At 45.2% G+C, this 27,698-nt stretch overlaps 1 protein-coding gene across 3 annotated transcripts in view; it reads right to left on the reverse strand.

The window, feature by feature from the left end:
* Positions 1 to 1,334: 1,334 nt before the first annotated feature.
* The window catches only part of LOC107271425 (fibroblast growth factor 17), a 78,799-nt gene continuing 52,435 nt past the window's right edge, over positions 1,335 to 27,698 (reverse strand). For all 3 annotated transcript variants that reach the window (XM_015747413.2, XM_015747411.2, XM_015747414.2), the window contains exons 2-5: positions 14,531 to 14,576; positions 12,929 to 13,061; positions 5,609 to 5,715; positions 1,335 to 5,481 (exon numbers count right to left, since the gene is read on the reverse strand). In XM_015747413.2, the coding sequence (XP_015602899.1) occupies positions 5,077 to 5,481; positions 5,609 to 5,715; positions 12,929 to 13,061; positions 14,531 to 14,576 (691 nt within the window). In that variant the 3' untranslated portion in view covers positions 1,335 to 5,076. The remainder of the gene's footprint in view (positions 5,482 to 5,608; positions 5,716 to 12,928; positions 13,062 to 14,530; positions 14,577 to 27,698) is intronic.

Raw genomic sequence — 27,698 nt, forward strand, 5'->3', positions numbered from 1 at the left:
TACGCGTTAATTTTTCACGTCGTTACGCTAATAAGCGCCGCGACGGTTCACCGAGAGGGTCGAAGGGGGAGGGGAGGCGTCGCGCTTACGACAAAAGAGTTAATCGCTGAGCCCAGGACATTTTCTCCGTATCCATATACCTTCAAAGTCGCTGCAGCATCCTTCTGCTCCTTTACCAGCTTGACTAAGCTCACGGCAGCCTGTTAGTCCCGCGATAAACAAACACCGGATAAGATATACTAATTGAGAGATCTTAATTAGAAACGGGAACCACCAGTGAGTTCGGGGTCCGGACCGATTCTCAGAGAGGACGAATTACGTCTGGATGAATTCGAAGAATTTCGAAAAATAAATCGGCTGGAATTATTTCTCAAATTTGACACAAGGGATCAACATCCAACATCGTTGTATCGTGGGAAAAGAAAATTAAATTTTCATATTAAAATCTTGAACAAATTCATCTTATATATATGTATATATAAATGCATGACGAGTGAGCATGAATGAAACTGAATTCTGACTAAAATCTAACGGCTCTGTCGGCTCCAGACTCATGATTTCCAGATCAAACACTCAAGGGCGCGTTAAGAAGGAAACGGGAAGGGGTGCTTATAAGAAGTAGGAGGAGAAGGTGGTGGTGGTGGTGATGGTCGGTCCCCGTGGTCCTCATGGTCGGGAAAGAAGAGGGTAGTCAGGCAGTGCTGAAGTGCAAGGGAAGAGAGAGGGGATGGTAGGTAAAGGAAAGGCGGCGAAGCATGGGGGGACACACTTGGGGAGGATTTTTGACATTATTTGGGGAGCCCTCGAGACCCACTTCCAAGGAAATCAACGGTCGGAATTGGATTGCCGGCTACAAGAGCGAGAGCGCACGTTATGTGTGTGCCCTACCCCTTCAGAGACCTAATGTGTTCTCAACCACCGCGGCAAATAATGACCCCGACGACGAGGAATGGGACGTCTACAGTCTACACTCTAGACTCGGGACTCCACGTAGCCTCCGGCTTAGAAAGAGAAAAGGGAAGGAAAGAGTAGGACCGCTTCTCAAAGCGCCTACGTATCCGCAGCCAAGTGTTTGATTTTGGTTTTTAGTATTCACTCAAGACGATTGGTTTTCGGCCTCAAGATGTCCGGCAAATCGAATTCTAATCAAACTTGAAAGGTACTCGATATATTGGAACTACAGTACCTGTTATAAAGCATCCTACGTTTCACCATAGAGAACAGCTGTTTCTTGCCTCTGTAGTTGGGTTGTACGTAGAATTTGTCCAGCTCCATATATTCAGACTCCGTTGAGGTTTAGGATTCATCAAGGATTTCAATTAATGAATACTCACTGAAGGTTAGCAGTGTATGAGCGTGTATTTGACAGTGTTTCGTTTCTCGTACGGCGGCACACAGTATATAACTCGCAGTATGCGATTTACGTTGGAATGTTATTATTGCTAGCTGCTGCCGGGCGCGCAATGCTCGATTGACAAGAGCGCATGCGCAGTACAGCGTTCGAGACTGCACGAGCGCTCTCCTGTGGCTAATTGTGGAACTACGTACTCTGAACGCGTGTGGAAAAGTCCTTTGGCTTTAGATTAGGAAGTTGTGTTTGCAGGTGTGAATATATTGAGATTTATTGATGATCCTTGCGGAATGACTGATATCAGTTTTATTTTCTACTCATGACAGAGACTGTAATGGAGATAAGGATGTTGTGTCTATGCTTCTGTTTGTTTTGCAAACGATATACACGATCAGAGCACGCCCGGGTACATCGACACATTAATTTAGTGAGTAACGAGGTACGCCACTATGTTACAACGTGAATATTGGTATCATCATCGTCATTACAATATCATTGGGTGTGCCTATATCAGTATTAAATATCTTACAATACACATCATCTTTCATATATTTATTTATATATAATATTTATACTTTACTTTTGTTTTTATTATGTATATTATCTATCTAATGTAATCAGATTCATTTTTCTTTCGTTTTTATCGCTGATTCTTGATGGCGAAAAGTAAAAAAATGATGGTTCTACCAAATGTCAGTCGCTGATTCGATTTCTGTGGTGCTATCTCATTTTTCTTTTTTTCCAACTTTCACTTTATCCGTTTCGTTCTTTTGTGTTTTAGATCTGGCGTAATCATCGCAGAACGACAGAATTTCGATCCAACGACTCCTCATTGGGTTTACTGGTGAGTTTTGTGAGATTGTACGCGACGAGTTGCGCCACGACGTCACGCCGACGACCACTTGAAATATCCGGTCAGAAATTTTTGCTTCTTTTTTAATTCTACTTTCACGCGCAGTCTTTATTTTTATCGACATCTCGCTTTCGATAGTAATCGTCGTCGCGACGCAAGCGTCTCTCGTGACGCGTCGTGAGATTATGCTTACATATATAAACGAGTAGGTTAATTTTTAGAGGTGGAGTTACAATACCATATTACAATACAATACATTACACGTTATATTAGTTGTCTGTTATTAAATTATAAGCGTCGGATTTACGTTTTTATGGTCAGCTGCATTTTTTTCTTGCCGCGCGACTTTCATCTAACCTGCTCGTGAATCGCATTCCGCCCGACAAGGAGCCACGAAATTTTGACGTTTCATTATCCTTTGCAGTATTAAAAGCGTTTAAAATTGATCAGTGAATTTTGACGTTGAAAATAAAAAAAAATAATCAGAGCATTTAATTGTAACGTTGTGCGAATGGATTTCGATATATTTAAACAAGATGTATTCGATGAATTAAAAAGAAAAAAAACAAAGGAATGAAACAGGGTGAATTCGTCTTGCGGAACGCGACCATTTCTACGCACATTTTGTTGCCTCTACTTTTCAGCGTTACATACAAACACCGCACGTCCGGGGCCCTCTACGCACTGCCATTTGTAAAAGAAAACGAAATAAACTAATTAGTTATTGAGTATTCTCAGATTCCAGGTAATAAGCGCGTGTTCGTATCTCGGGAAGTTTGAGGGGATTGAGGCCGTGGTTACGTGAGACGAGGAACAAGGACCGAGGAATGTAGGGATGGTTTCGAGAGCGAATAAAAAAATTCGTGAAAGCGGTAAAAGACGCGCGACTATGAAAGGAACAAAAATTGAAAAAAAAAAAATAATAATGACTCGATTTAATGATTGATCGCCGTTTCGCAGTTGATGCGTGGAGGCCACCGGGCTAGAATAAAGTAGATTTAACGTCTAAAGATACAAGAAATGGTAGAAAATGGACACTGTGCGGATGGAGGATGGACAGTGGGATGCAAGGATAATATCCTCTGACAGGAATGACAAAAATATGGCAATGAAGATGAAGATGAGGGGGAAAAAATGAAACGACAGAGGATACGAAAAGTGAGATAAAAAAGACAGAGTGAACGGAAGAGAGCAGTATTTTTTTTATACATACGAGGGGAGGGAGAGAGGAATGGGGGGGGGGTAGAAAAAAGAGAATGGATTTCTCGGTCGGTTTGTCTCGTAATACCTAAACAAATGATTTCAATAAATAAGCTACCTAGGGAGCGATTTTGGGAAAGAGGGTGGGAGGGGGGGGCAGGCGCTCCTTAGGTGGCGATATCGACGAAACGTTTTAACGGAATATTCGCGGATCGAGACATCGCGAATTGGGAGTCACGAATTGACGTTAATTCACTGAGAAACGTAAAGCATGCCGCCATGTTCCTTTCGATTCGCGTAATCGCCACCGCGTCATATATATATATATGTATATATGTATATATATATATATATATATATCATATATATATCATACCTAACCTAGTAATACAGTCTGCAATAGCATCCTAAGGATTAAAGTCATTAACAGTATGTAGTATATTACACGCACTCGCAACGTTCGCACGGGGGTCCGAAGCACACGCAAACACGCTCGGCCGCGAAAATTGATGCGCATGCGCATTACGCGCGCAGTGCAGACACGCAGCAGGCACGCACAGGCACTCGCGTACACCTCCGTTTATTAGTCCTCGTTTTTGAAGTAATGCTTCGTACCGGTTAATATTAGTGACGTCATACCAAGGCTCGCGATAAAAAATTAAAAAATATTCACAGGACTCGGGTCGGTTTCGCGAGACTGAAGGAAAGGACTGGGGCAGTGGAAGAGAACTTTTGTGTAATTTTTCATTTCTCGAGGAGGCCGATCGCGTTGTTAAATTCTTCGCACGACTTACTACGAGAGCAACGTAGTCAATGACGCACTTCGCGAACTCTCTTATCCATTGTACGAAGCGTATACGTTATTCTAATGTAAAAAAAGGATTTCAATATAGATATACGTAAATGATTTTTTGTTTCCTTCGTAGCTAACGAGAGATTCGCGCTATCCGTCCGTAACGTCCACCACGTAAGACTCTAGACGCAAAGGCAGGTACGCATGCGCGCAAGCAGTGGCGCGTCCGCGCATGCGCAATGGACACGGCCGAATGAGAACTTGCCGTTCGAAGCACACACACATAAGTCAGCACATAATGCGCGGCACACACGGATTTATCTTAGGGATGGGGAGATTTGGGGTGGGAGGGCGGGGGGTGGTTGAGGTTTCGAGGTTCGGGAAACAGCTAAAAACGAGACAGTCAAATTCGCGACGATTGCGAATAAACTGCGCGCACACTACATAGCAGCATTAGCACAGCTTTCTTTGAATATTTTTTTTTCATTTTTTTCCCCCTTATCTTGTATTTTTACGTTACTCTGCGCAATGGCTCTACTGCGCAAGCGCGCGAGCGAGCGAGCAATGTGACGCGCGTGCAACCCACGTCCACGTGGCTCGTGTCCCGGAGAAGGCGTCTCACCGGTACAGGATGGCGGATGACCTCGAGTTTCATCCCGCTCGACATTGATCGATCATTAAAGTGAAATCGAGCCAAGTCATCGAGAGTCGTTGTCAAGCGTCGATTCGATGACTTCCAAACTATACTTGTGTCCTTAACGACGATAGTAAGGACGTTCGCCGTCGTCGGGCCCGGGGCGCTGCCTCCGTCGGTATGGACGTCCTCTCGCGGCCGTCGACGTCGCGGGAGAGGCAGTCTTGATCGGCGAGCAACGAGGCTCAATACTTGTTCGCCTCCAGCAGACGACTCTCGTGCCTTCTTCGTGGACTGACTTCGTCCTCGCGTATCTTCCAGCGGTTGTGCCGGTGACGATGCGTCTCTCGGCCGCCGTCCGACGACGGGAGGAACTTCTTCGGGGCGCGAATCAGCGCCGGCTTCCTTACGACGAGCCTCGGCTCGGTGGCCATGTTCGACGTCACTAGGCTATTGTGGTGCTTGATGTCGAAGTGCGGATTGTACTTTATGAAGTTGAAGCACTCCTGCCGACCATTGGGATTCCTCATGGGTTTGCCCCATTTGTTGAAACCGAGGTAATGGACACCGTCCGCGACGCTCCTGTACCTGAGGTACGAGCCGTTGTAGACCTCATAGAACTGGCACATTGGGCTCTTCTGCTTTTTGGGCTGCAAAACAAACGGAACGGAGCTCTGATTAGAGAAAAACTTAATATGGGAAAGCCAATCGATAATATTGATACAAGGATCGATATAGATTCGATTGTTCGATAAGACTTGAACAAGGAATAATTACCAATCCGACTAGCTTCCATCGTTTGTTGAAACAGATATATCGTTGGCTCTTCTCCGCGAAGATGTACAGCTTCCCGCTGAAGTCTTCGGACTGCGTCGTCAGCTTCTCTGCAAGCCAAAGAAATAAATGAAGAGACGCGCATTAAGATCCATCGGTAGATTCGGAATCTCATGTACAATTAATCTTCGTGCGATTCGTCCGTACCGATGGCAGAATCCTCTTCTCTATCTACAGTCAGCTCCCGTCGAAAGGACCGAAGGAAACAAAAATGCTGGACCCGAGAAACGAAGGGCTAGAGAAAAGGGTTCCCGGGATTTCCAAGAAGGTTATATTCTGCCTCGCTGTGGTTTATGACGGCGAGAGCTGTACCTACATCGGTGAAGACTCTATACCTCGGGCTTTAGCCAAGAAGAAAGACTGGCTAGCTGCGGCTAGTTGGTGCTAATGAAGGAGACACAGACGGGACCCGGTGTGTGCTTTGCCACTTAGCAGCCATCGCCGAGCCTCGACCCCGAAGTGCACGTTGCACCGATGCATCATACCGTCCCGGAATTACGAAATGCCGTCGGGCCAATGGCGCCTTGGACTTTGATGAAAACGGAAAACATTCTCCAAAATCTATTCTGGATATGCGTAATTACTTTATAGAATTTCTTTATTGAATTATCACGGCAAAGGTAGTAACCCTCCTAATGGCAGGTACTTCGTTACACCTCCGGACACCTGAAGTGGGCCCTGGTAGCGTCAAGAAGAGGAACGGTTCGCACGATTCGGCCGACAGGGTGATATAGATAGGAGTTTGGGACCGGAGCCAACCGCCTCCGCATCGGACCCAGTCACCTTATATTCGCGGACCACACCAGAGTGCGGCAAACGCTACGTAGGACACTGCTGGTGTCTGCAGGGTGGCCCATTTGACGAAGCCTCGTTAAATTCAAGTGGTTCTCGTCGGGAGCCTCGCCGACATCGAAATCAAGAATGTCCCCGAACTGCCTCGTAAAGGCCTCCGCGCGCAACTTCCTTCTCCCCTTTTCCTTCCTTCTCTTGCTCCTTTTCTTCCTTATGTCTTTTTCTCCCCTTATATCTCTCTCTCTCTCTCTCTCTCTCTCTCTCTCATCCTATCCTTTTTCACCTCTTTTCTCAACGCGCAGTCTCGTCCTACGAGGACGAGGACTTAATCTCGAACTCTCGTGAGGCCGGAGTATGCAGGAATTAATTGCGCCGCTTTCATTAATTAATTGAATCTCCCGTGCGATTGGACGCCGATTCCAAGGAGCTCTTTTGCTCGAGCCGCAGCTTCCTTCGGTTCGTTTTACACGCATGAATATACACGATGAGTTTTCATAGCCGCGGAATTGTGTCGTTTGCGAAAAGCATTGATAATATCAAATGAAATATATATGCATTGCCGTTAATATAATCCTGGCTACAGCTTATTAAGATACACGGAGGTCGACTTCACGCGATTCGCATATAAGTTAGATATAAATATATATATATATATATATATATATATACTATTAATATTCGTTTCGATGGAAGTATCGTCCGTTATTGAAAACTAGCCTTAAGAAGGAAATCGTAATCGTACAATGATCTCATGAAAATATCAATCCCTACCCATAACGCGTGACCTCAAAATCTCTCGATAATCTGTAGTACAGGTATATACGTAGAAATGGGCTGAAACGATGAAACTCATCGGTACGAGATTCACGAGAGGAAAGTTTACCCAGAAAACAAAAAAAAAAATGTAACCGAATTATATATATGGGATCCATGTAGAACGTATCGAGGCATATAAGAAAGATCTTCGTGTAAGAAGAGCCGTAAAGAAGAGACGGCGAAATAAAGGAAGTCAGGGAAGGCCTCTATAGCAGTAACAGAGGTAACGATAGGATAAGGATTGAAGAATCATATATATGGTGAGGAGTCCGTGAGGTCTTGTAGCCGATAACTCCCTATCTAAATTTATTTATCACAGACTTATGGAAACACAACTGATCCCAGTCGATCTGATATCCGAATCCAGGCTGCAAGGGGCCGATGACCCTGGTGCGATCGACAGATCCCACCACGAACAACTGACAATTCCACCTGCGTTGTCATCAAAATTTTTTTTTCATGTCAAAAAAAAGTCATCCATAAATCTTTCGAGTGAAACCGCCATTAGGTCGACTGGATACTGGTATACGGTTACCAGGAAAGTTCGGTACGGTTTAACGTGTGGTGGGTTGGCGACAAGGGTACCTTATGGGTACACGTACAGGATCGACCTTTTTTTTTACCTAATTAGGTATAAACGACCAATTCGGATGCGAGGTGACGAGTTGCACTGTACTTTACATCAATTTCTAAAATCGACCGTTCCACCGTTTTCATCTCGTGAGTATACATTTTCCCCAAACGAAATACCACCTACTAAGTATTTAAATGGTACCGGATAAGGGTGTATTTGAATATCGGAGCCATTGTTCAGATCCATCGAGATAACTTCGCATGCCGCCGCTATCTTCACGACCCGTCGGGTCACGAGATGCAATTAACTCGATCGTGCGCTACCGGAATGGTCCCTGTCCAAGCTGGAAAGATTTCTCGCAAGTTTCTCCATTGAGTCTTTGAGCGGCCATTACTAAAATTCAAGACGGCACCTGGTGATAATTTTGAAGAAGCTCGAATTTACGTTATTTAAAAAAAAAATAATCTTTTTTATCCTATAACGTATTTCGAATAACGTATATCAGTTTGAATTTCCCGCCTTCGATTCTCACGTCCAACCAACAGATACTTTCCCACTCGTAACCTCCGAACTTTAACGTGTCTTTCTCCATACTCGATATCGTCCACGTACGTGTATTCCTCGTAGGGTTTGCGTGATACCAGACAGTTTCCTTGCTCCAGTTACCGTTTGCCAACTTCCGCTCTGTTGCACAACGACCATGCGATCGAGACGAAGTTCGGGGCGTCTACGATAACGGCGACAGTTCTCGTTAATAAAGGTAAAATGGTTTCTATATGTGAATAAAATAATGGCAGCTCGTATTGGCTCCGGCGTGATACATATTTCAGCATAGTACCCGACTGCATCATGGATTGGGTGGTGGTACGGGGTGATGCTATAAAATTTTATACATCTTTTCGTATTACTTGTCGTTTTTATGTCTCATTGAAAAATACATAGAAGAAAAAGGCATTTCGAGTCGACCTGGTTAAAAATGTTCACACGACTTGAACGTACACGCGCATCGTTGAAAGCGATTGGCATTATGTTTTACGATGAAAACGCTTCGCAGGAATTTATTCATGATTCTACTCTCGCATACCCGCTCGCACCTCGGACGCCGGCAGTCCACGCTACCAAGTCCTCTGATCAATGCCGCCGCGAGATTAGAGGCTGCCAAATGAATTAAAAGCCAATTTTAATCAAAAGCGGGCACCGGCTTTTAGGCACGATTACCCTCGATAATGACCGGTGGGAGGGACCTATCGGTGGGCCTTGCGGATAACGCCGTGGACTCAAGAAAGAGAAGAATGGGCTCCCATATATAACTTCTACGTGTTCTCGCGGTGCGCCATTGAATCTCGTGCGATTCTTGGTTCGCAACTGTTTGAAAAATGAATTTTTATGAAAATATATATTTTTTTAATACGAATGACCGTATTTTTGAAATAAGGCCCTGTTCGAGGTACCATCGACGCGAAGGGGGTTTGATTTTTGGGAAGTTAATTTTTTTTGGCGTTATAGAAATTTTACAAAATTTTTCTCCTCTGAGGCCCAATCGAGAACCACTGATATGACTGTGGTTATGCGTGGCCGGCGTTATGAGAGCTACGATACATCGAAAGGAACGAAGCGAAGGAACCAAAGGAGGCTGTGCTCTTGTTATGTACTACGTGCGCGTATAGTGACCCTATCATTAACACCTAAAGGTACGATAGGGTCCAGACGTCTTTACATCGAACCAGAAGCGTGGTCCCCGTCGCGAGTTAAATGGGAACCAAGCAGTACGGTAATCTCAGGAGCGGATCAAAGCTACGACAGGTGAAGTCTGGTTTACTGGCGGACGTGGTAATCACAGGCTGTAACTAGAATAATTAAATTCCATAGCAGAGCGATAAAGAGAGGTCGGTACGAGAATTTCGAAATATTTGGTAACGCCTCGAAGAATGAGAGCTATGCCGAATAATAGGCACTCGGCCTTATCCGGCTATCAGATCGTTCAAGATCATTCACGGCAAAGTCCTAATAAGGCCCGCGCTCCTCGTCTTCGAATTTTCCAACTTTTTCTTTTTGTCACCAGTAAAAAAAAGGGGTCCACTCGAAAAAAAAAAAGTAATCAAAATTGTAATGCCATCCAGAAAATATTTTCTCACTTTCCCAGAATCCTTTCCTGGAACCACTGATAAATTACGCAAGATTCCCTTATCGCACCTCCTCGAGATCACCACCGAGCGTTACACTCGCAGCATCCCGAGACACTTGGCCGTGTCTGATCAACAGGGTGGATAATGAAGACACGTGCATTGCTGCCCTACAACCAATTAGTGCTTCCATTACCTTCGCAGGAGATGACCATCTTCAACCAAGACCTCGGAAAGGTCACACTTAATTACGTTAACACACAGCAGCCCCGTTGCTCCCCATGGCGTAAGTACAGCCGTGCGAGTACCTATAGCTGAGTATCGTATATACGTGAGACTGAAGATGGCACGTGGTCTACCGATAGGAAGAGAGCGGAACAAGGACGCAAGTCTGAAAAAGTGTGTAGTCGAGTATACGAGATGAAAAAGATCATAAAAGAGAAAGAGGAGTTATCGTTTCAACTGGTACCGGCGATCGGTCGCCTCGCGCGGAATTCACAGGCCACGAAAATACCAGCGTTTACGCCCTGCGATTAGCATAGAAACGCGATCGTAAAACCAGGCTTCCACGGAGTACTCGACGTGTAAACCACGACGACGTTCCACCGTTTGGAGATCCTCCTCCTTAGTGGATACCCAGCATCCATAACAGCTGGACCACCGAACCACGGTACAAGACTCTCCCACGAGATACGGAAGTCGAGTTAAGGCCGATCTATAAGATCCGTACAATGTGTGTAAGGGATCCCACGTACGTAACGTATGTGAGGTGTTGGAAACATGGCGCCAGCATCTTAACGCCATGAAGAGAGTTACAGTATCTGGATGTCCATGTATAGAGCACGATAAACGTAGTGACGGTATATGGTATATGTGAGAAATAAAAAAAAAATATCTGGAGGTGGTTACCAAGGAGATGATGGATCCGTGGAAGATGCTGCGGAGGAAGATGAGAACGGAGTACGGTGCGAAAACTGACTCTTCTGTTTACCCAAGTCTTGGACTCGACTTCTTTCGGTAATTCTCTTCGTGACTCTTCGTGACTCCTCGTGAGTGCCTATTGCCTCTCTGAGATGCCGCCGCGGCGCAGGGGGCGGACAGCCGTGCGTGCAAACATATCATGCTACGCGCTAACGTAACGTTATTCAATGTCGAAGGGGATGAAGAGAGAGAAGAGAGAGAGAGAGAGAGAAGATCCGAGAGACTCCCAGGAAAGCAAAGAACCCCCACAAGTTCACGGCTGGAAACAAGTAGAATTTGCAGTGTCTACCTTGAATATTGGAATTGTGTATACGTGCTATATCTATATACGTTATGTATTGTAACCTATACATCCGGGGATATTCGTATCGCGGTAATAATAAGATCCCGCTAACCCGAGTAACCTTAGATATCAAGTAATAGCAATTCGTAGGCATCGCGACGCTCAATTCTTCCGCACCTCTCAGGCCCCCTGGCCTACCGTTGACGGGTATATAAACGGCGACGTTTCGCGACTCGAGCATTCTATCACCTGAGCTAGCTAGGTTACCTTTAGTAAATAAACGAGCAAACCGTCCCCTCTGCCAGATAGAATCAATCTCTGCATTTAAGTTGGACCGTCACTTTGATACACTCGATCATTGTGCCGTTTCCGCTATACATGCCATCCTAACATTATTTAAAGACTTGCACAACTACCTACTTTGCGAATGAGACTTCTCACCTCGCCCAGATAGCAACGTTGTTTTAGATAGGACCACGTCTACCTGTGATCAGGAGTTCCCTAGTGGAAGACTGCTCAACAGCACGACACTTATATTTTAACGAGTCAACTCTGTAATCAAATTCCGCTGGTCGGAGGCTGCTTTCAGACACGATTCCATATTTTATTTATAGAGAAACAATTAGAGTCAAAATAGAATCACACGAGAGTAGACACACCTATTATTTCCGTTCCCGTCAGACATATCGGGTAGGTGAACCGCGTCTTACAATCATATTTATACAATTTACTTTCCGAGCACTAATCATTTGTATATCTCATTTATAATCATTCTTACTTTCCGCCTGCGTTTATATCTATTCTTCGCTTACTAACATCCAGCAGTCTCTAGGCTGGACCTGCACTAACATTGCTTGTATTCCGTTGCAGGACAATATATTTTTATTTTGAAATTTGTAAAACAAAATCTCACTTTCATTCGTTCCACCTGATATTTTTCCTAAATTCCTAACAGTCGATTCTGGCTCGAACCCGCCTTTTTGGCACGATCCGGAGAACCGTATCGTGCGAGTAAGGTTACAGTATATATACGACATATGCAAAGAGCGTAAAAGATGTCGCGCCTCACGGCGTCGCATGTAAAAGTAAATCGAGATCGTAAAATCCGGCTGGCTGCTGTCCATAAGCCGGCGGCGGACTGTTTGGCAATAAATAAGCCGGAAAACGAGCATCTTTATCGATAGAGCCAATACAAGATAAAGAAAAGTCTAGTCGAAAACAATTCGCCGAGACGCATGCGAGACGCTGTAACTCATCAGGCTTGTCTCTCTCTCTCTCTCTCTCTCTCTACTGCCTACTCCTTAAAAGTTCCATAAGCAAGCAACCCCATTGGTATATCGGACCTTCGCTGTGCACGCAACTGTGTACCAGGATTGATTTTTTGAAATCGTCGAACCGACCGCCGACGGCCATTGCCGTGTATAGTTTAGATAGTCTCGAGTTATTAGTTCATAAATATAATATGTTTCGGTAGAAAGGAAAAAGTTTCGCCGCTTAGATAAGGGACTCGGAAAGAGAAGGGTCGATGACAGATAACCATAAATTAGATACTTTAATGCTCGGAGCCATTCGCCAGGGTGGAAGTATCGATGATTATTTATTTATTACGTTTCAATTGCCACTACTTTTATAATAATTAAAATTTCATTCCACTGTCGTACAATCATTCAGAAATAATAATACGTCGCACTTACGAAAGGGTGCGTTGTTGTCGTCGCGCCCTACTGCCTTGACCGCGCGGCCGATCACGGTAACATTGCCGCTGCTGCAAGTCGAATAGAGACTCACGGAGCGCACCATTGCCGGCACCGCCCCGCACATCACCACCTGAAAGGAAAAGGAAATTATTAAAAATAATCCCAGCCAAATTGTACTTTTCTAATCTAGAAGCAATTCAAGAAAAGGACGTAGGAGCAAAAGGGTCTTGTAAATCGAACGAGGACGCCGCAGCACCTTTATCCTGTAACCCAACAGTGCCTTACGCGTATACGACTACAGTTCAATTCGGATTCCATGTATTCGCGAATGTCAAGAGATCCGCTAGCAGGAATGCTGTATCTCCCAATGCGAAATTGCCCATTAAACGAAATCAAAGAAATCTCAATAGGGAAGGATGCCGTGCTGTACGTATGCGTATATAAGGAAACGGAAAATTCGAATTGGACAGCTTATGCGAAAATTATGTTAACCAGAAGAAGCAGAGCGGCCACTTTTTCTTTAATAACGTTTACAATGCCGCTTTAGGGCTTTACGAGCCGGTTGACAATGTTGCAAATGTAAAGCGAGAGGGTGATGTCGTCCAGGGTCGTGTTATCGAGGTCAGGAAAGTGGCAAGAGGACGACGCAGGACTCTAATTACGCGTGTAAGAACACATCGGGATGTGCAGTCCAGTCCTTAATTTACCATTCGTACCAAGAGAGGCCGTGAACGTAAAAAAAAAATATGAGTGAAAACGAAAAAAAAAAAAAAATTAAAATCGAGACAAAAGAAAGAAAACCACGTATATCGGTACCAACCAACCAGTAACGAAATACGAGCGCGCTGTAATAGGCACGCGGAAGTTTCGCGCGGCGGACACTGCGCAAGGCGAGCCTGAATAACATCTGAATTTATCGCCAGTCCCGGCTACCTGTTTAATTATTTATTGCACTCTCGATCATTATTGCACGACTCGAGCAGCGGGAGGATGTATAAATCTCATTTAAATACGATTCGAATCACGGTCCTGCCTGCGCCAGCTTCCTAGCCTATATCGGCGGGAAATTACAGTGAGATTTGAAATTGACGTCCTCGGTGAACTCTCATTACTAAACAAAAAAAAAATGAATTTTTTTTTCCCTTATCCTTATCACACCAGGCCCAAAATTAAATTCTGTTAACTTCACATTGACTCCTATACTTTTTCTTCCTACTGGTTTTTTTTCGGTATCCCCAATGCTCCTCCGAGCTAATATAAATCGGAAGCACCGATCATTAATCTATGGCAGGTTGGTACACGCCAATGTAATCGCAGCGTCACGTCTTGCACGGATGACTCTTGCACGCGATCTTGCCGTGTCGGCTTCTCTGTACTATCCGTATCTCAGATCTGACCCAGTCACCCTCCAGGCCACCCGTGATACAGTAGAAATTACATGGCACACATGTACGCTTTAACGTACGAGCTTAGTACGTACGTGATAATAAAATAAAATGAAAAAAAAAAAAAAAAAAAAAAAAAAAAAAAAAAAAAAAAAAAAAAAAAAAAAAAAAAAAAAAAAAAAAAAAAAAAAAAGTATGAAATTACAAAACTTACCATCAGGAGGCACAAAATCTTCGCTAAGACGGCAAGCTGTGGTAACCTGCAACACAGAATAATAAATTTCAATAATTAATTGACGCACCGTGTACATACCTTACGCGATATGAGTATACATATGTATATAATAATAAAAAATGATAATCGGATTCAGAACTAGAATAAATAATCGCGTTAGAAAGTTTGTAAATTCACGCGGGTGGTCACGCTTGAGTTTAGCTGTTATAAAAGACTGCATTATCGGCACAATGAAATCTTAATTCGCGAATTATGTTTGTTTTATCGGAACGAGCCCGACACGCTCGTGAATCTTTCATGAGCCGGCAAAACGCCAATTCCCAGGCTGACGCCCGCAGAAATCTCTCGCACACGAGCCTGCATATGTCGTACCCACCTCTTACGTATATATACATATACGTATGTAAATTGTATATCGAAAACGCTTCGACCAGACGCCAAAGGATGACGCGATACGTGACCATTCGCTTTCTCGCGTATGCGGTAGCAAGAATATCTTGAATTCGAGATATCATTGAAAACCAAGCAGGATCTCCATAGTCAGGTTGGATTTATATACCAACCTCCGTATATCCGTACAGCTACGTATACAAAATTATTATAAAAAAGCATACAGACTCGGTAGCACCGACACTGACAAAACTCATGCGGAGTACCAGTCGTTTGGTATATAGAAACACATGGACGTTATAACGCAACTAAATAAGAGCCACCTTTAAGAAACGGCGATAACGAGGTATCAGATGTCCTTCTCGTCCTAACGAAGGTAGAGAATCCAGCCGATGAGAGTGGCCTTAACGAATCGTAATACACGGTGCGAGTCGAGATGAAATAAGCAGACAAAAAAAGGAAGGTGAAAAAAAAAGAAGATTTTAAGGAGATGACGTAGGACAGTCGATGGGTTATCGCGCGCGTTATGTAACGAGAGTCAGAAGGTAATTACCCTAGGAGGGACAAATTACAACTAGCCCATTACCACGTAGGATCCCAGGTTGGCTTAATATCCCGTGCGATAGCATCGGTATTCGTGAATGTTAATATTAATATCTCTAAGGCTGACGAGACGTCGGTAGGAGCCCGGACGTCCCGCACGGGACCTCGCTCGAGCGTCATCGGGACGTCGGTGTCTTTTGGAGTAAAGAGACACCGAAGAGGCGATCCTCCGGTGTGCCGTGTATCCGATATCCTAGTGGCACGTGCCAACCTCGAGGCCATTGCTTGTTCGAAGGACACTGGGTATATGTATTCTATATATAATGGCGAACTGCAGCCTATCTTTTTATTAGGCGCGCAGCTACCTTTACTACCACAGACTACGTACGGCATCTTGGTTGTTCGCTGCGTATTATCGTACAACAAGAGTCGCTATGGTGATTGTGGAATCGTAAGTAATAACCCAGTTGCAAGTAAGCTGTATACTGCGGTGCACCGCGTTATCCTTGCGCAATGCGAATATCGCCTTACCCCGTGCACAGGTGACTCTCTTGGCTCAGGGGAATACATTCATTAGCCGTTCGCTTTTAATTTCCCTGGTTATCGGTCCGGCTTGCTGTATATAGATATACATGTAAATATACGTATGCGCATATAGTAGCGTTAACCGAGGTTCGAACGTGCATCCAGCATACACGACTTCTCACCTGCAGCGAAACGATCGCTGGTTAATCGTGCTTTGTAACTTGATAGAGCAGAAAATTACGTGGCCGATAGCCCGGCGTACCCTTGCACGGCGTACGTAAGCGACCGGAGTGGAAGTTGGCGAAACTTGGTTTCTGTGTCTGTCTTCTTGTATAGTGACTTTTTATAGGGTCCCTAGGAGACAGATAGCGAGAACGCGGGCAGCGTGTTTACTCGAGTATGCATCATTCTCGCGCGCGCGAGGATGCATTAAAATGCATCCTCGCTGCAGTGCAGAGTAATCGCGGCTCGGGTTTCGAGACTTAATTGCAGCGAGTTGTCAGGGGCTCCTCGGCAGGGAGTGGGTAGGTCTAATAAGAGCGAGGGAGAGAGGCGAGGGGGACGAGACGTGAGAGAAAAATGGAGAGAGGCTGCAACCGGAGAACTGCCGAAAATTACCTTCTGCCGGATCAGGAAAGGGAACCTGCCGCTAACGAGAAAGTCGTCTCCGGTCCTTTTAATTACAGGCGTAGCGTAATTAGGTGAGCGGCTCGAGTCGTCCTCGTGGAAACGACTGTCGAGTTTTTATTCGAGACGTATCTAAACGTGAAGCCCGTGCGGATCGTTGCGTAATCGTATATCAAGTTATGAGAGCGTTATTGCATTTACCTATTGATACGATATTTATATTTATAATATATGACGTATGTGTGGATATACAGCGGCTGGTTAAAAAATATTGAAAATTAGGCCGGATTCACACTCGACGACACTTACCCAGGTATATATTTCATAGCTGAGAATCTCGTGCGGCGGCCTTAGGGGCCTGTAGCCGTCATCCTTTCCAAGTTTGCCACCCGATATAAATTGATAAAAATTAATTAAATCGCACTGCTCTCTCCCTCCCTCTTCGTCATCAGGGGTCATATGTGTTACGACTCGGACCGTTATCGCGACAATTTGGCTATGTTGTTGTTGTTATTTCCAGGAATGTCACTGTGACGTGTCAGATGCACTGTCTTCTTTTCATCTCGTTCATGACACTTGCGCAAGTTTTTTTTTTTAGTGAAACTGAGTAATCGCCAGTAATAAACACCAGTGCACGACTCGTCGCCGATAATGAAAACGTTATCACCATAGAATATTTGTTTCGCGTAAAACGCTTGAGTCTGATGATTTTTTCAAAATTTATTAATCACGCCACGTGCTATTCGTTTCTGTCTTGCCGATTCGATTATCGGAAGAAACACAACGATCCGATCGTGTCCCTCCTTGCCGATGCAAATGACTAGTAAAGTAGTGACTAGAGCCGCAGCCCGTACGAAAAAACGTCCGTGACTGGTCACCGCACGAGATCAGCATGGGGAATGGTGAATCCGGATGACACCCTGGGCACGTGGGGACTCATCTAAGGGGATTTAGTGGGGATTGTCGCCTGTGGTGTGAAAAACTGCCAACACTTGAATAGGCCGACGCATGAAAAACGCGGCTACCGCCGGTCAAAGGTTCTCAGATGGCTTAAGCAGCTCGTAAATACGACGCGGTCGATTAGGAATATTGTAAGTAAACAAAAAAAATTTCCACTAAATGAAAAAAAAAAAAAACGCATAAAAAAGAAAATCAAGCTCGTGCGATTTATCGATACAAAAAAAAAGTGTATTACTTGTCAATGGACACGAAATTATCCGAATTTATATAATCGTACGAATGAAATCTACCGATTGAGAACCGCTGCGAAATACTGATAGAGAAACAGACCGACGTCTCCATTGAAGAAAACCACGAAATTTACTACTTTTGTCAGGACGTGATTCAGGACACGAAAATTTGGCCCACGGACGGGCGTGTGCTCGGAGTCCTAGGAGGAGAGGGAGGAAGAAGAGGAATCACCTGGTGTCCAGTGACAATGGCAGAAGCCCCTGTGTGTTTTCAAAAACAGGCGTAACGAATTGCGACAAATCATGGGAAATCGGTAGACATCAATGCTGTCCCGGGTTCCGGGTTGTGGGTCGGTCGTAACGAATCCACGTAAAAACGTCCACACTACCCCTGGCGGGACACTGCGCCATGGCATGTATACATACGCGGTACCCTTACGCACTGTACAAATATATTAGGCACGCGCGTTAGCACGCACATTTCTTTCTCGGATTCCTGGCGACTCGCATTGGCTAACGACCGCGTCGAATTACGCCTGCGTAGTTCAATTCGTTATTTCCACGAGTAAATTAGCGAACGCCTGGTGCATCTGTCGACTAGCCCGACTAGCCCGACTAGCCCGACTAGCCCGACTAGCCCAGGTAGACCTAATGATCGTAAAGAGAGTCGTCAGTCGTGACCGAACGACGCCGCTGCTGACTCTCCATGACATTCCGTTGACGATTGAAGCTCCGAGGATCCGACGATACTTTACGGGCACGAGAATCCCGGCAAAAGTGCAAGCGCACTATTCGCACCGCAGACGCGAGTCGTAAAATCTAATCCCAAAGATCTTTAAACGATCTCGGAGTAAAACCACGCTGAGACGTAGTAGCAACCTTCGGCCGATACTTCTTAATTACATTGTAATAATAATTAACGGCAATTGCACTTATGCGTGTGCACACAAAATTATAATCGGTACATATTTGTTTTGCATAATTACCTATATTTGCACGTGCTTCACTAATCTAATGGTACGGCATACCACCCTCCCCTCGCCCCTCCGTGACTCTCTATAGCTCTATCTCTTTCTCATCTTTTCTTTACTCCACCAGTGTTTCCCCGCTCGACGTATCTCGAGGCATCAACGCTTGTTTTCCTTTTAACACGCGCGCAAGTTTAACGTAGAAGCTGACGGCTTATCGGTCGTGCGCACCACTTCGTCATTCCGCGTTACGTATCTTGGACACGTCGATGTCAGAAAGCGGCTGGATGGTGCGTATTATAGATAAATGTAAGTGGTGGGATAAAGAAGGAAGAACAGATAGAGATAGGTATGAGGAAGGAGAGAGAGAGAGAGAGAGAGAGAGGGAGAGAGAGGCTACGTCTAAGGGAACGTATCAGCAGTAAGTATACGTATACGTGTGCGTGAAGTGGCTACGACTGCGTACAAAGTGCCACGCGAACGGGCGTCGTGGTTTTTGCTCGGAAGCCGCGACGTTCCGCCGGCGTCACATTCATCCCGGCGGCTCCTCGTCATCCCCTTATGAAAAACAGATAAGCGAATATAGAATGATGAACGTCATCGGGATGGTAAAAGAGCGAGAGAATTTCTGGTACGAATTATTACGAAGGTCGCGTAGAGTCTGGGGAGTTATCGGAGGTTCGAGAAGGGATGCCGAAGTGGAAAATCTTTTCGTTCGTTCTTTGGTCCTCGAAGGATAATGGTACCCAGCATCCCTGCACTCTATGAGGATCTACGGAGATGAATCATAGAATTCACTTCGTCTCTCGCTCTACGACTATTTATCTGGCTCTCTTACTCTACCTATATTTCAGTCACGCGATGTGGTCCAGAGGCTGCTTAAGGTAAAACGCATGGAACCGTCCTTCGCATTCCTAACGTTTTACTTAGGCCTACTTAAAAGGGTTGGATGGCTTGAACCTCTTAAAGAGGATATCGCCTCCCGTCCACACAGTCCCCCCCCTCTAAAAGAGACCACGTCACATCACACCGCATAGACAGACGCACACATCCTCCGGGAGCCATTCATTACGGATCACTTGTTCGTCCGACGCACCCTCTATAGAGACGCACGGTTAATTGAGTTTCAGGAATTCATTTTCTAGCCGATAATGCACGGCGATGCTGTACGCGTAGAGTGGAGGGCAGATGGGTGGGTGGTTCGGACGTCTGGGAATGTTGGAAAGTGAGAGGATTTTTATTTTTCAGGCATATCTCCAAAGACAACGTTAATTTTCTCGGTTACTTTCCGACCCGTCGAGTGATCGCACAACCCTATCGCACCATTTACGCATCGGGCTTTTATTGGTTGAGACCGAAAGTCGCTAAGGGATTTTCAATTGACTTTTTTCTTTTCTTATTGCCTTTGGTCGCTCGACTTGGCAATCACCTATTCTGACTCGTGCCTCTCTCTCTCTGTCTCTCTCTTTAAGATCACTCATACCGTTTCTCAAGAGTGAATCACGTCCGATAAAAGGAAAAAGGAGACAGTAGGGGGTTGAAACGCGATCGGTATGACGTCACTCAGCGCGACACCAACAACACGACACGATCGAAGTCCCCGTTGAGATAATCAGTAAATGGATCGAACGGCGCCAATCTACTTTGCTTTGACTCTTTACCAACGACCAGCACGCTTCTTCTTTCTCTTTGTCTTTTTCTTTTTGATTGGTTACGTTCTCTTGCTCTCTCTCTCTCTCTCTCGGCGCTCACGCACATTCCAGCCAGTGCGTAACCAGGCTGTATCAGCGGAATTGGATCAGGCCCCTTAAACGGAAATGAGGAAACGATGGGACGGCCGAAGGGTGACAGGGAAAAAAAGAAGTAAGAGAGAGAGAGAGAGAGAGCAACTGAGTTGTGACGCAGGGACGTGCAAGGGAGCCCTCCCGGTCGAGTGTTTACGAAAAAGTCTAAAATTACTCGAAAATCGAGCGCGGTTAAGTGGCTTCCTGATTTATCCGCGTAAACACAATAACGAGAAGACGCATGCCTCGCGGCATGATAATGCATCTCACGGTTCACCATTGTTTGTGCAGGGGATCACGTAGCGTTCGTTAGCGTCTCCATTATTCTGACTGTTACGAGACATTTTCTTTCTCCTTCCTCAACTTCCTCGACTTTTACTCACTTTTACTTTTTCTACTCATTTCTCTCGTTCGACGATCCTATCACGGACTCACAACAGGGACTGACGTTCTGGTCCGATGCTCCTCGCACTCTGACACGAAATTTTTTTTTTCATTCTCACTCCCTCTTTTTCTCTTTTTTTCTTTTACCATTCTCTACGACCAGCGGCACTTTCTTTCGTAGTGTCGCCTGCTCGCCCCGGCTCATCCGTGTCGGCATTTGTTGTTCAACTGTAATCTCTAATGGCCTCTATGGGTATTTAAATATCCATCTCGTGGAGCCCACCCACCATCACTTAACCCGTTCCTTCCTTCGTCTTTGCTCCTCTGCATTCCCTTTCTTCTCCGCAGTCTCCCCGAGTCAGGAACGACATGAAAATTCTCTCGCATAATTTCCCTCACTTTCTTCGCCAACGTTCGCGGCCAGTCGTCCGGAAATTTGCCCGACTCTGCCCACCGTGCTCGAATACCGAAACCCTATCGAGGTGTCCTTGTATCCATAAAACGAACAGTTCCTATTTTGGTAACACTTTCGGGCAACAGGGCTTATGCGGAAATACGCGAAAGAAGCTGACGTACTCTTCTTTTTTTCCCGCTGGGTTGACCGCAACGGGTGACTCATTGCCGGCAAGGGGGTTAGTCATACGAAACTTAGCGGTCGAGAATCCGCACAACCGCCAGCACTTTTAGGGCACTCGAGGAACCCGAGACTCCTTGCAGAATCGATCCTCCTCAGGAACAATTGTACCCGGGGAAATCTATTCGGAAGATCCTTGGCTGGAGCGACATGCAGGCAGAACCCAAAGCTCCCCGGGAACTTGTATGCACTGTCACAAGTACAGATTAAAGACTAACCAGTGCCTACATCGTATACAAGGAAGATAATTTTGTGGTCCAAGCGCTTAAAATAAAACAGTGACATCAGTTCCGATAGCATGCACCGGGACCCGTCTGGTCTATTGACACTGTTGTAAATCATTACGAGCCACTACGAATGTTTGGCTAACCCAGAAAAGGGCTCCGATAGTGACGCCTTATCAGACACGTATCGAAGACAACCTGCAGGGACTGATGGACTTTATTATTTCGTACTCGTGACAATGTTTATCAAATGTTCGGTATTAAACACGAAAAGTACTTTATTACGGCTGAAAACATCCTGAGAACGTCCCTCGCGTGTCTTACGCACAAGACCCAGTTACTTGACCTCGTTTCAAAAAAATGATATCGTAAGGACCACGAACAGCGTGCTTCTTCGAAATTTGATATCCCGATCAATTTCAAAGTTACTACCATTCGAAGATTTATCCACAGCACAGTCGACTCAGCAAGAAGGTATCTCACTCGTCATTTGTGTCGGCAGTCCGTCCGTCCTTCTCTCACCCACGTGTACGCCTATAAGGCCGTCTCTCTCGCACTCGCGGCAGGTATATGAAACACTGAAAATCCGCGCTTCTTTAGACGACAATAAAATTGAAGCTCAAATATTCGTATCGGGCGTCAGGACCGGCATATGCCTTGTGTTTAGTATGAAACATAGGTGTTTCGTTAGTAAAATACATATGAGGATCGGCTTAAGGCACGTTTCCGGTCTACATAAGGTACGGGCCGGCAGCCTTTATGTTTTTTAGCTCTGCGTAGCGAATCGGATCACGCGGCTTAAACGCATCTCCTACGTATACATGTATCTTTCTCAGCTACCATTACCACTATCGTTCTGAAATATATATATATATAACATAAGTTAACCAAAGTCAATCCGACAAACAAAAACCTACATGCTTTCGACTCTCGTTCGAGCTGTCGGATTTTTGATATACGCGTCGACATCCTAAACGATCGACCTCGCTTTTCTGATTTGACGTCTGTCTGATTGCTCGACGATCATTCGATCTTCAATACGGTTCCCGATTATCCTGTCGATTCTGAACCGGAAGCACTCGTTATAATGCCTTCGAGCCTGTCCGCAGAGATTTGCATCAGGAATCATCACGTTATGACAAATTAATAAGGACGTGACGTAACGGTCACCTCTTCGTTACAACACCTGCAGGATCTCATGATAAATCATTTAAAAAGGAATATAATCGATTACCGAGAATTCGCGAACGATTCTTTTCACATTATGGTATACATATATATATATAGTAGATGGACATTACCACTTCTCACTTGGCAGCAGGATTGCCAATAAAAACAAAGAACCGTCACGAAATTTGGCGTGAAATTAAGCGGTACCATCTTAATAACTCGATTCCCATCTGGCGCCATTATCATTTCAAGGTTCAGCGAGCGATGCAGTTACTCGCCAATGGGAGCTCAAGGCGAGTCCGCAACGTAGCGATCGCCGCGCGTCTGCTCAAAAGCGGTACCGGACTTGGCTAGCCAGTTACCGTACATCCGACCGAATGAAAACATAACTGTGACAGAGTCGATCAGTCGACGTTATAAATGGCTGATTAGGAGAAGGAAAGAAAAAAAAAAAGAAAAAAATAAATAAAGCGTGGCCGAACGAACGTCCAGATAACGAGTCGATGCTTAGGCACAATTAGCGGCAAAATCAATCGGCGCCGCTCGCTCTCGAACGGCCATCAATATACATAATCGCGGAGGCGCCATTAGCAGGAGAGCCAGTGGTCGCGGGGGCCTGTGTTAGACGTACGTGCCTTGGGCCCACTTCTTGTACACATGGCTCCTATAATACGGGACCCAACTCCTGAGAGAAATCCCGAGAGTTGTTTTAGATGTAATTAGCGGAGTGATTTGCACTGAGTAATGATACGTGTAAATTCTGCTCCGCAAGTGTGTATCGGGTCTCGAGGGGACACTCGCTGGGTTCGGTTAAGTCCGGAGAAATCCGAGGCGGGCCGAGTGACTCGCGGGAGGGACTTCGTTATGCTCCGATGCTCGGGTATAAAACGGCCGCCAATCGTAGCAGGGATAGCGGCTAATTAACCGTGATAGGCCTTAACGGTCCTACGTATTGCCAGCACCAGGTGGCCTAATGGAAGGGAGTATCGCGGTGTCCGCGAAATTCCAATTTTTCGCGATCGATGACGAATCCGAAAAAAAGTGCCGCTACCAAAATTTCGTAGATCGCAACGGACGAACGGAAAAAAAAAACCGTCAAGCGGAAGAATGATTCGCACCTTGAAATGAAATTAAATATTGATCCGGCGCCTCGTGTACTATTCCATTTGGTAATTCTAATTAATGTTTGCGATTCGACATTTCGTGCGCTCTCACGTGATGTGCTAAAACGCGTCTGAAAAGGCTGGTTGCGCACGTCAATGAATTAAAATCCCTCCGATTCTCCTACGTGCACTTTGTTCTGTGTACCATCAAGGCTAATCTCCATAGCGGAATATACTTGTACTCCATAAGGAAAATTTGTTAGTGCGTCGCTCGCATAGCTGGCTAGAAGTATGGGAATTATGTAAATTGTCGTTTTCGAGGAAGCATCGACAGCGTGCTCGGGCCCTTTGACGTCATCGAAGAAAATCATTCTATACGGGTGGTCGGATTTCCTTACTGTCTGCTGCGAAACCACTGGCACTTCAGTAGATAACGTTCGTACTGGTCAGACCGAATCCCATACTTTCCTCGCCGCTCCCACACGTACCAGACACACTTGTAGTCCGAACGAGACTCTCGTGCGAACCGCGTACACTTTCTACGCTTTGTCTCTGTCTGGCTCTCTCTCTATATATATATAAAACAGAGAGGAAATATCGTTTGAGTGTAGCCGCGGAACAACCCTTGAGAACTTTTGGTACATTGCAAACGAGCATTTCGCCAAACCCCCAGGAAGTACTTGTACTTTGGTAGACAGTATCGCTGGGCTATGAAATTCTTTTGTTTTTTACAACCCCGCAGAGAAGAGCGAGATTGCTGATTGCTCCATTTGTTCAGAGGGTTCAATGATCGTCCCTTGAGAAAGTCGAACGGGACTTTTCAACCCTTCCAATGCGGCAGAACTTATTCGTCTACGCCCGGGACGTTGCTCTGCGTTATTATTGTCGTTATACGTTGCTCTTATCAGTATTATATATTCATTGATAGAACGTCATTTTATTTATTCGCACCCTTCGAAATACTTGTCTTCGACTCCTCCGCTCCCGTGTCTATCTCCCTATCGGCAAACATTGCGAATGCACGTGTATCCCATGTACCAGCGGGCCGAGGCGGCAGCTCCTTGCGGACAGCATGAATTATACATTGCGAATATTTTCGAGACGCGAATTTGCATCCCGAAAGTGGCTACTGTCATCGGGCTACCGATGCACAAGCTATTCTTAGACCTTAGACCTCGGAGAGTCTCCATTATTGGTATGGCACCCTGGTATCTTTTTTTTTTTTTTTTGGTATTCTTATACTTGCTGATTCTTATATTTATATTTCGCAAGGACTTAGGCACGGCGACAAAATTGACTGTTGTAACGGGTGTGGAAAAAAAGTATTATTTGGGATATAAAAAAGAGCGTGAGAGCGCAATGGCGAAAACACGTTTAAGTGCAGCATGCGTATCCTTATCTCGAGACCAACTTCCACGAAAATAAAGGAACTCCTTTACGAGCCTCGTGGGGACCAAGAGAAGGAGTCTCTTTATTCTCTTGCTTAAGTTTATATCGCTGGAAGTTTGTGCAAACGTACGTGGAAAAGTAAGGCCGGGAAAAAGAAGGAAGTGAAATTCGCAATGTTACAGGAATTACGATTCCCCTTCTCAATATACACGTACGGTATGTGTGTGGTTATGGAGTAACACGAGCGAAATTACGATAAAATGCGAATTACTGGCAGTTAAAGAGAAATTGCACTGGAAGACTTGGACTTTGATCGATATCGCATTAATTGCATACCGGCCGATTATGTTTCGCGGTGAACGCAGCGCCGATTGAAAGCTGCGCGACGTTAGTTCTTGCGGCGCGTGTGGGTGGACGTTAAGTACCATAAGAGAGAGAGAGAGAGAGAGAGAGAGAGAGAGAGAGATTTTCAAAAAAATGCACGAAACCGACATTCCCCATTAGCCGCAGGTAAATTATTGATTTATCCAGAATTGGCAAAAAAAAATATTGTGCACTTTGCCGCTAGACAGTGAAATCGAGATCTATTTTTGTTATGAGAATTATTTCTAGCCTCTGCGTGGCGGCTTCGGCACAGAGAGGCGCATCAGACATGCAATAGCGACGCCCCCGTTGTAAATTATCTTGCGGGTAGCCATGGCGACGTAAGGACCAAGAGAAAGAAGATAAAGAAGAAGAAGGGTTCTGAAATGTAATGAAACCGAACGGAATGGAAAGACCAATGGTGGGTTTACGCAGGGGTTATATGGTCAAGCGTATCTCTCTTGCACCGGCTAATTAAGAGCTCAAGCTAATTCAATTATAATTTATACCTTAAGGTACCACGAGCGTGCTTTCACTTCGTTCTAGGACGCAATCAATTACAAGCCTAAACGCCACATGTCCGTTGTAATTTATAATAATTAGACCTGCGCGCTTTTGCCTTTTCGACGGCTCCCATGATGATGACGACCGAGGAGTCCTCGGCCACCGTCATTTTCATCACCGGCACCCATCGTCACGACCACCCCTGACTCCCGCCGGATACACAAGGAGGTATACTCTCCTTCACCTCGGTCCAAGCCTACTACTTGCCGAGATTGAAACGTCCCGGGTTATTTGTTTTGACTCCAACCAGCCCCGCCCACCCCGTCCGGCTCTCCCCGAGCTCTTCTTCCTCTTTTTACCCATTTTTTTATTTTCATCTCTTTCAATTCCTTTTCCTCTCTTCGTTTCACCTCGTTCGTCCCTAACCTCTCGCCTGTACCTACCCGGCAATTGCTCGGGACCATAAACCCACCCTGCATTTCCGTGACTGCTTGGCAATTCTTCACCCCTATTGGGATTCGGGTTTCACGTCTTCGGGCTAAAAATTCACGAATCCGCAGAATCGACGTATTATTTAGCTCACAGTCAAACTTACGAATTCACTATTCTCCCGGGGTACCTCTGCTTTTGCTTCATTCTTTACTTTTCATCCCGTCGGGCTATGTTCCTTCCTCCTTTCTTTTTATCGAGCTCTCGAATACCCCGAAATGAAAGATTAGCAATTCATGATACACGAGCGTGGCACGGAATGATGGAACCGTGATTGATAGATCCTGCATTGGCACAGCTCTAAGGAACAACGCACGTTAAAACAGGAGCTCAATTTATTTCAATGGCAACGGATCCTCCTGCTGATCCAGGTGAAGGTACCGTCGCCATGCTAATATTACGCGTAAAATGACCTAATCGTCAAGTGGTTTTACGATCGCTTAGAAAAGCGCTATAAATAAATAAACAACGACGAAGTCTAATCGGTTCGGTAAACACGCGTTCTGTCAAAATGCAAATAAGGTGAAAAGGTCGCGCGCTTTACGCGCCAATTCGCTCGGCAATCCGACAGACCCAGGAGAGAAGACGATGTGTCGCGTTCCGACTTTGCGATGATATAATCACTGACGTCACTGGTTCCCGGTTCCTATTCGTAGGATCCAACTTGGGAAGATCAAATAAATTTTTTTTTTTTTTTTCTACATCTTTGCCAATAGACCAATTGCATAAGAGAGGAAGCTGCCTATTCTTTCTACTCTTGATATACTGTGACACTCTATGTAATATACATATACATATATATATATATATATATATATATATATATATATATATATATATATATATATATATATATATAT

This window comes from Cephus cinctus, unplaced genomic scaffold (assembly GCF_000341935.2).
Source record: "Cephus cinctus unplaced genomic scaffold, Ccin1 Ccin1_scaffold0970, whole genome shotgun sequence".
In the NCBI taxonomy this organism is placed as follows: domain Eukaryota; kingdom Metazoa; phylum Arthropoda; class Insecta; order Hymenoptera; family Cephidae; genus Cephus; species Cephus cinctus.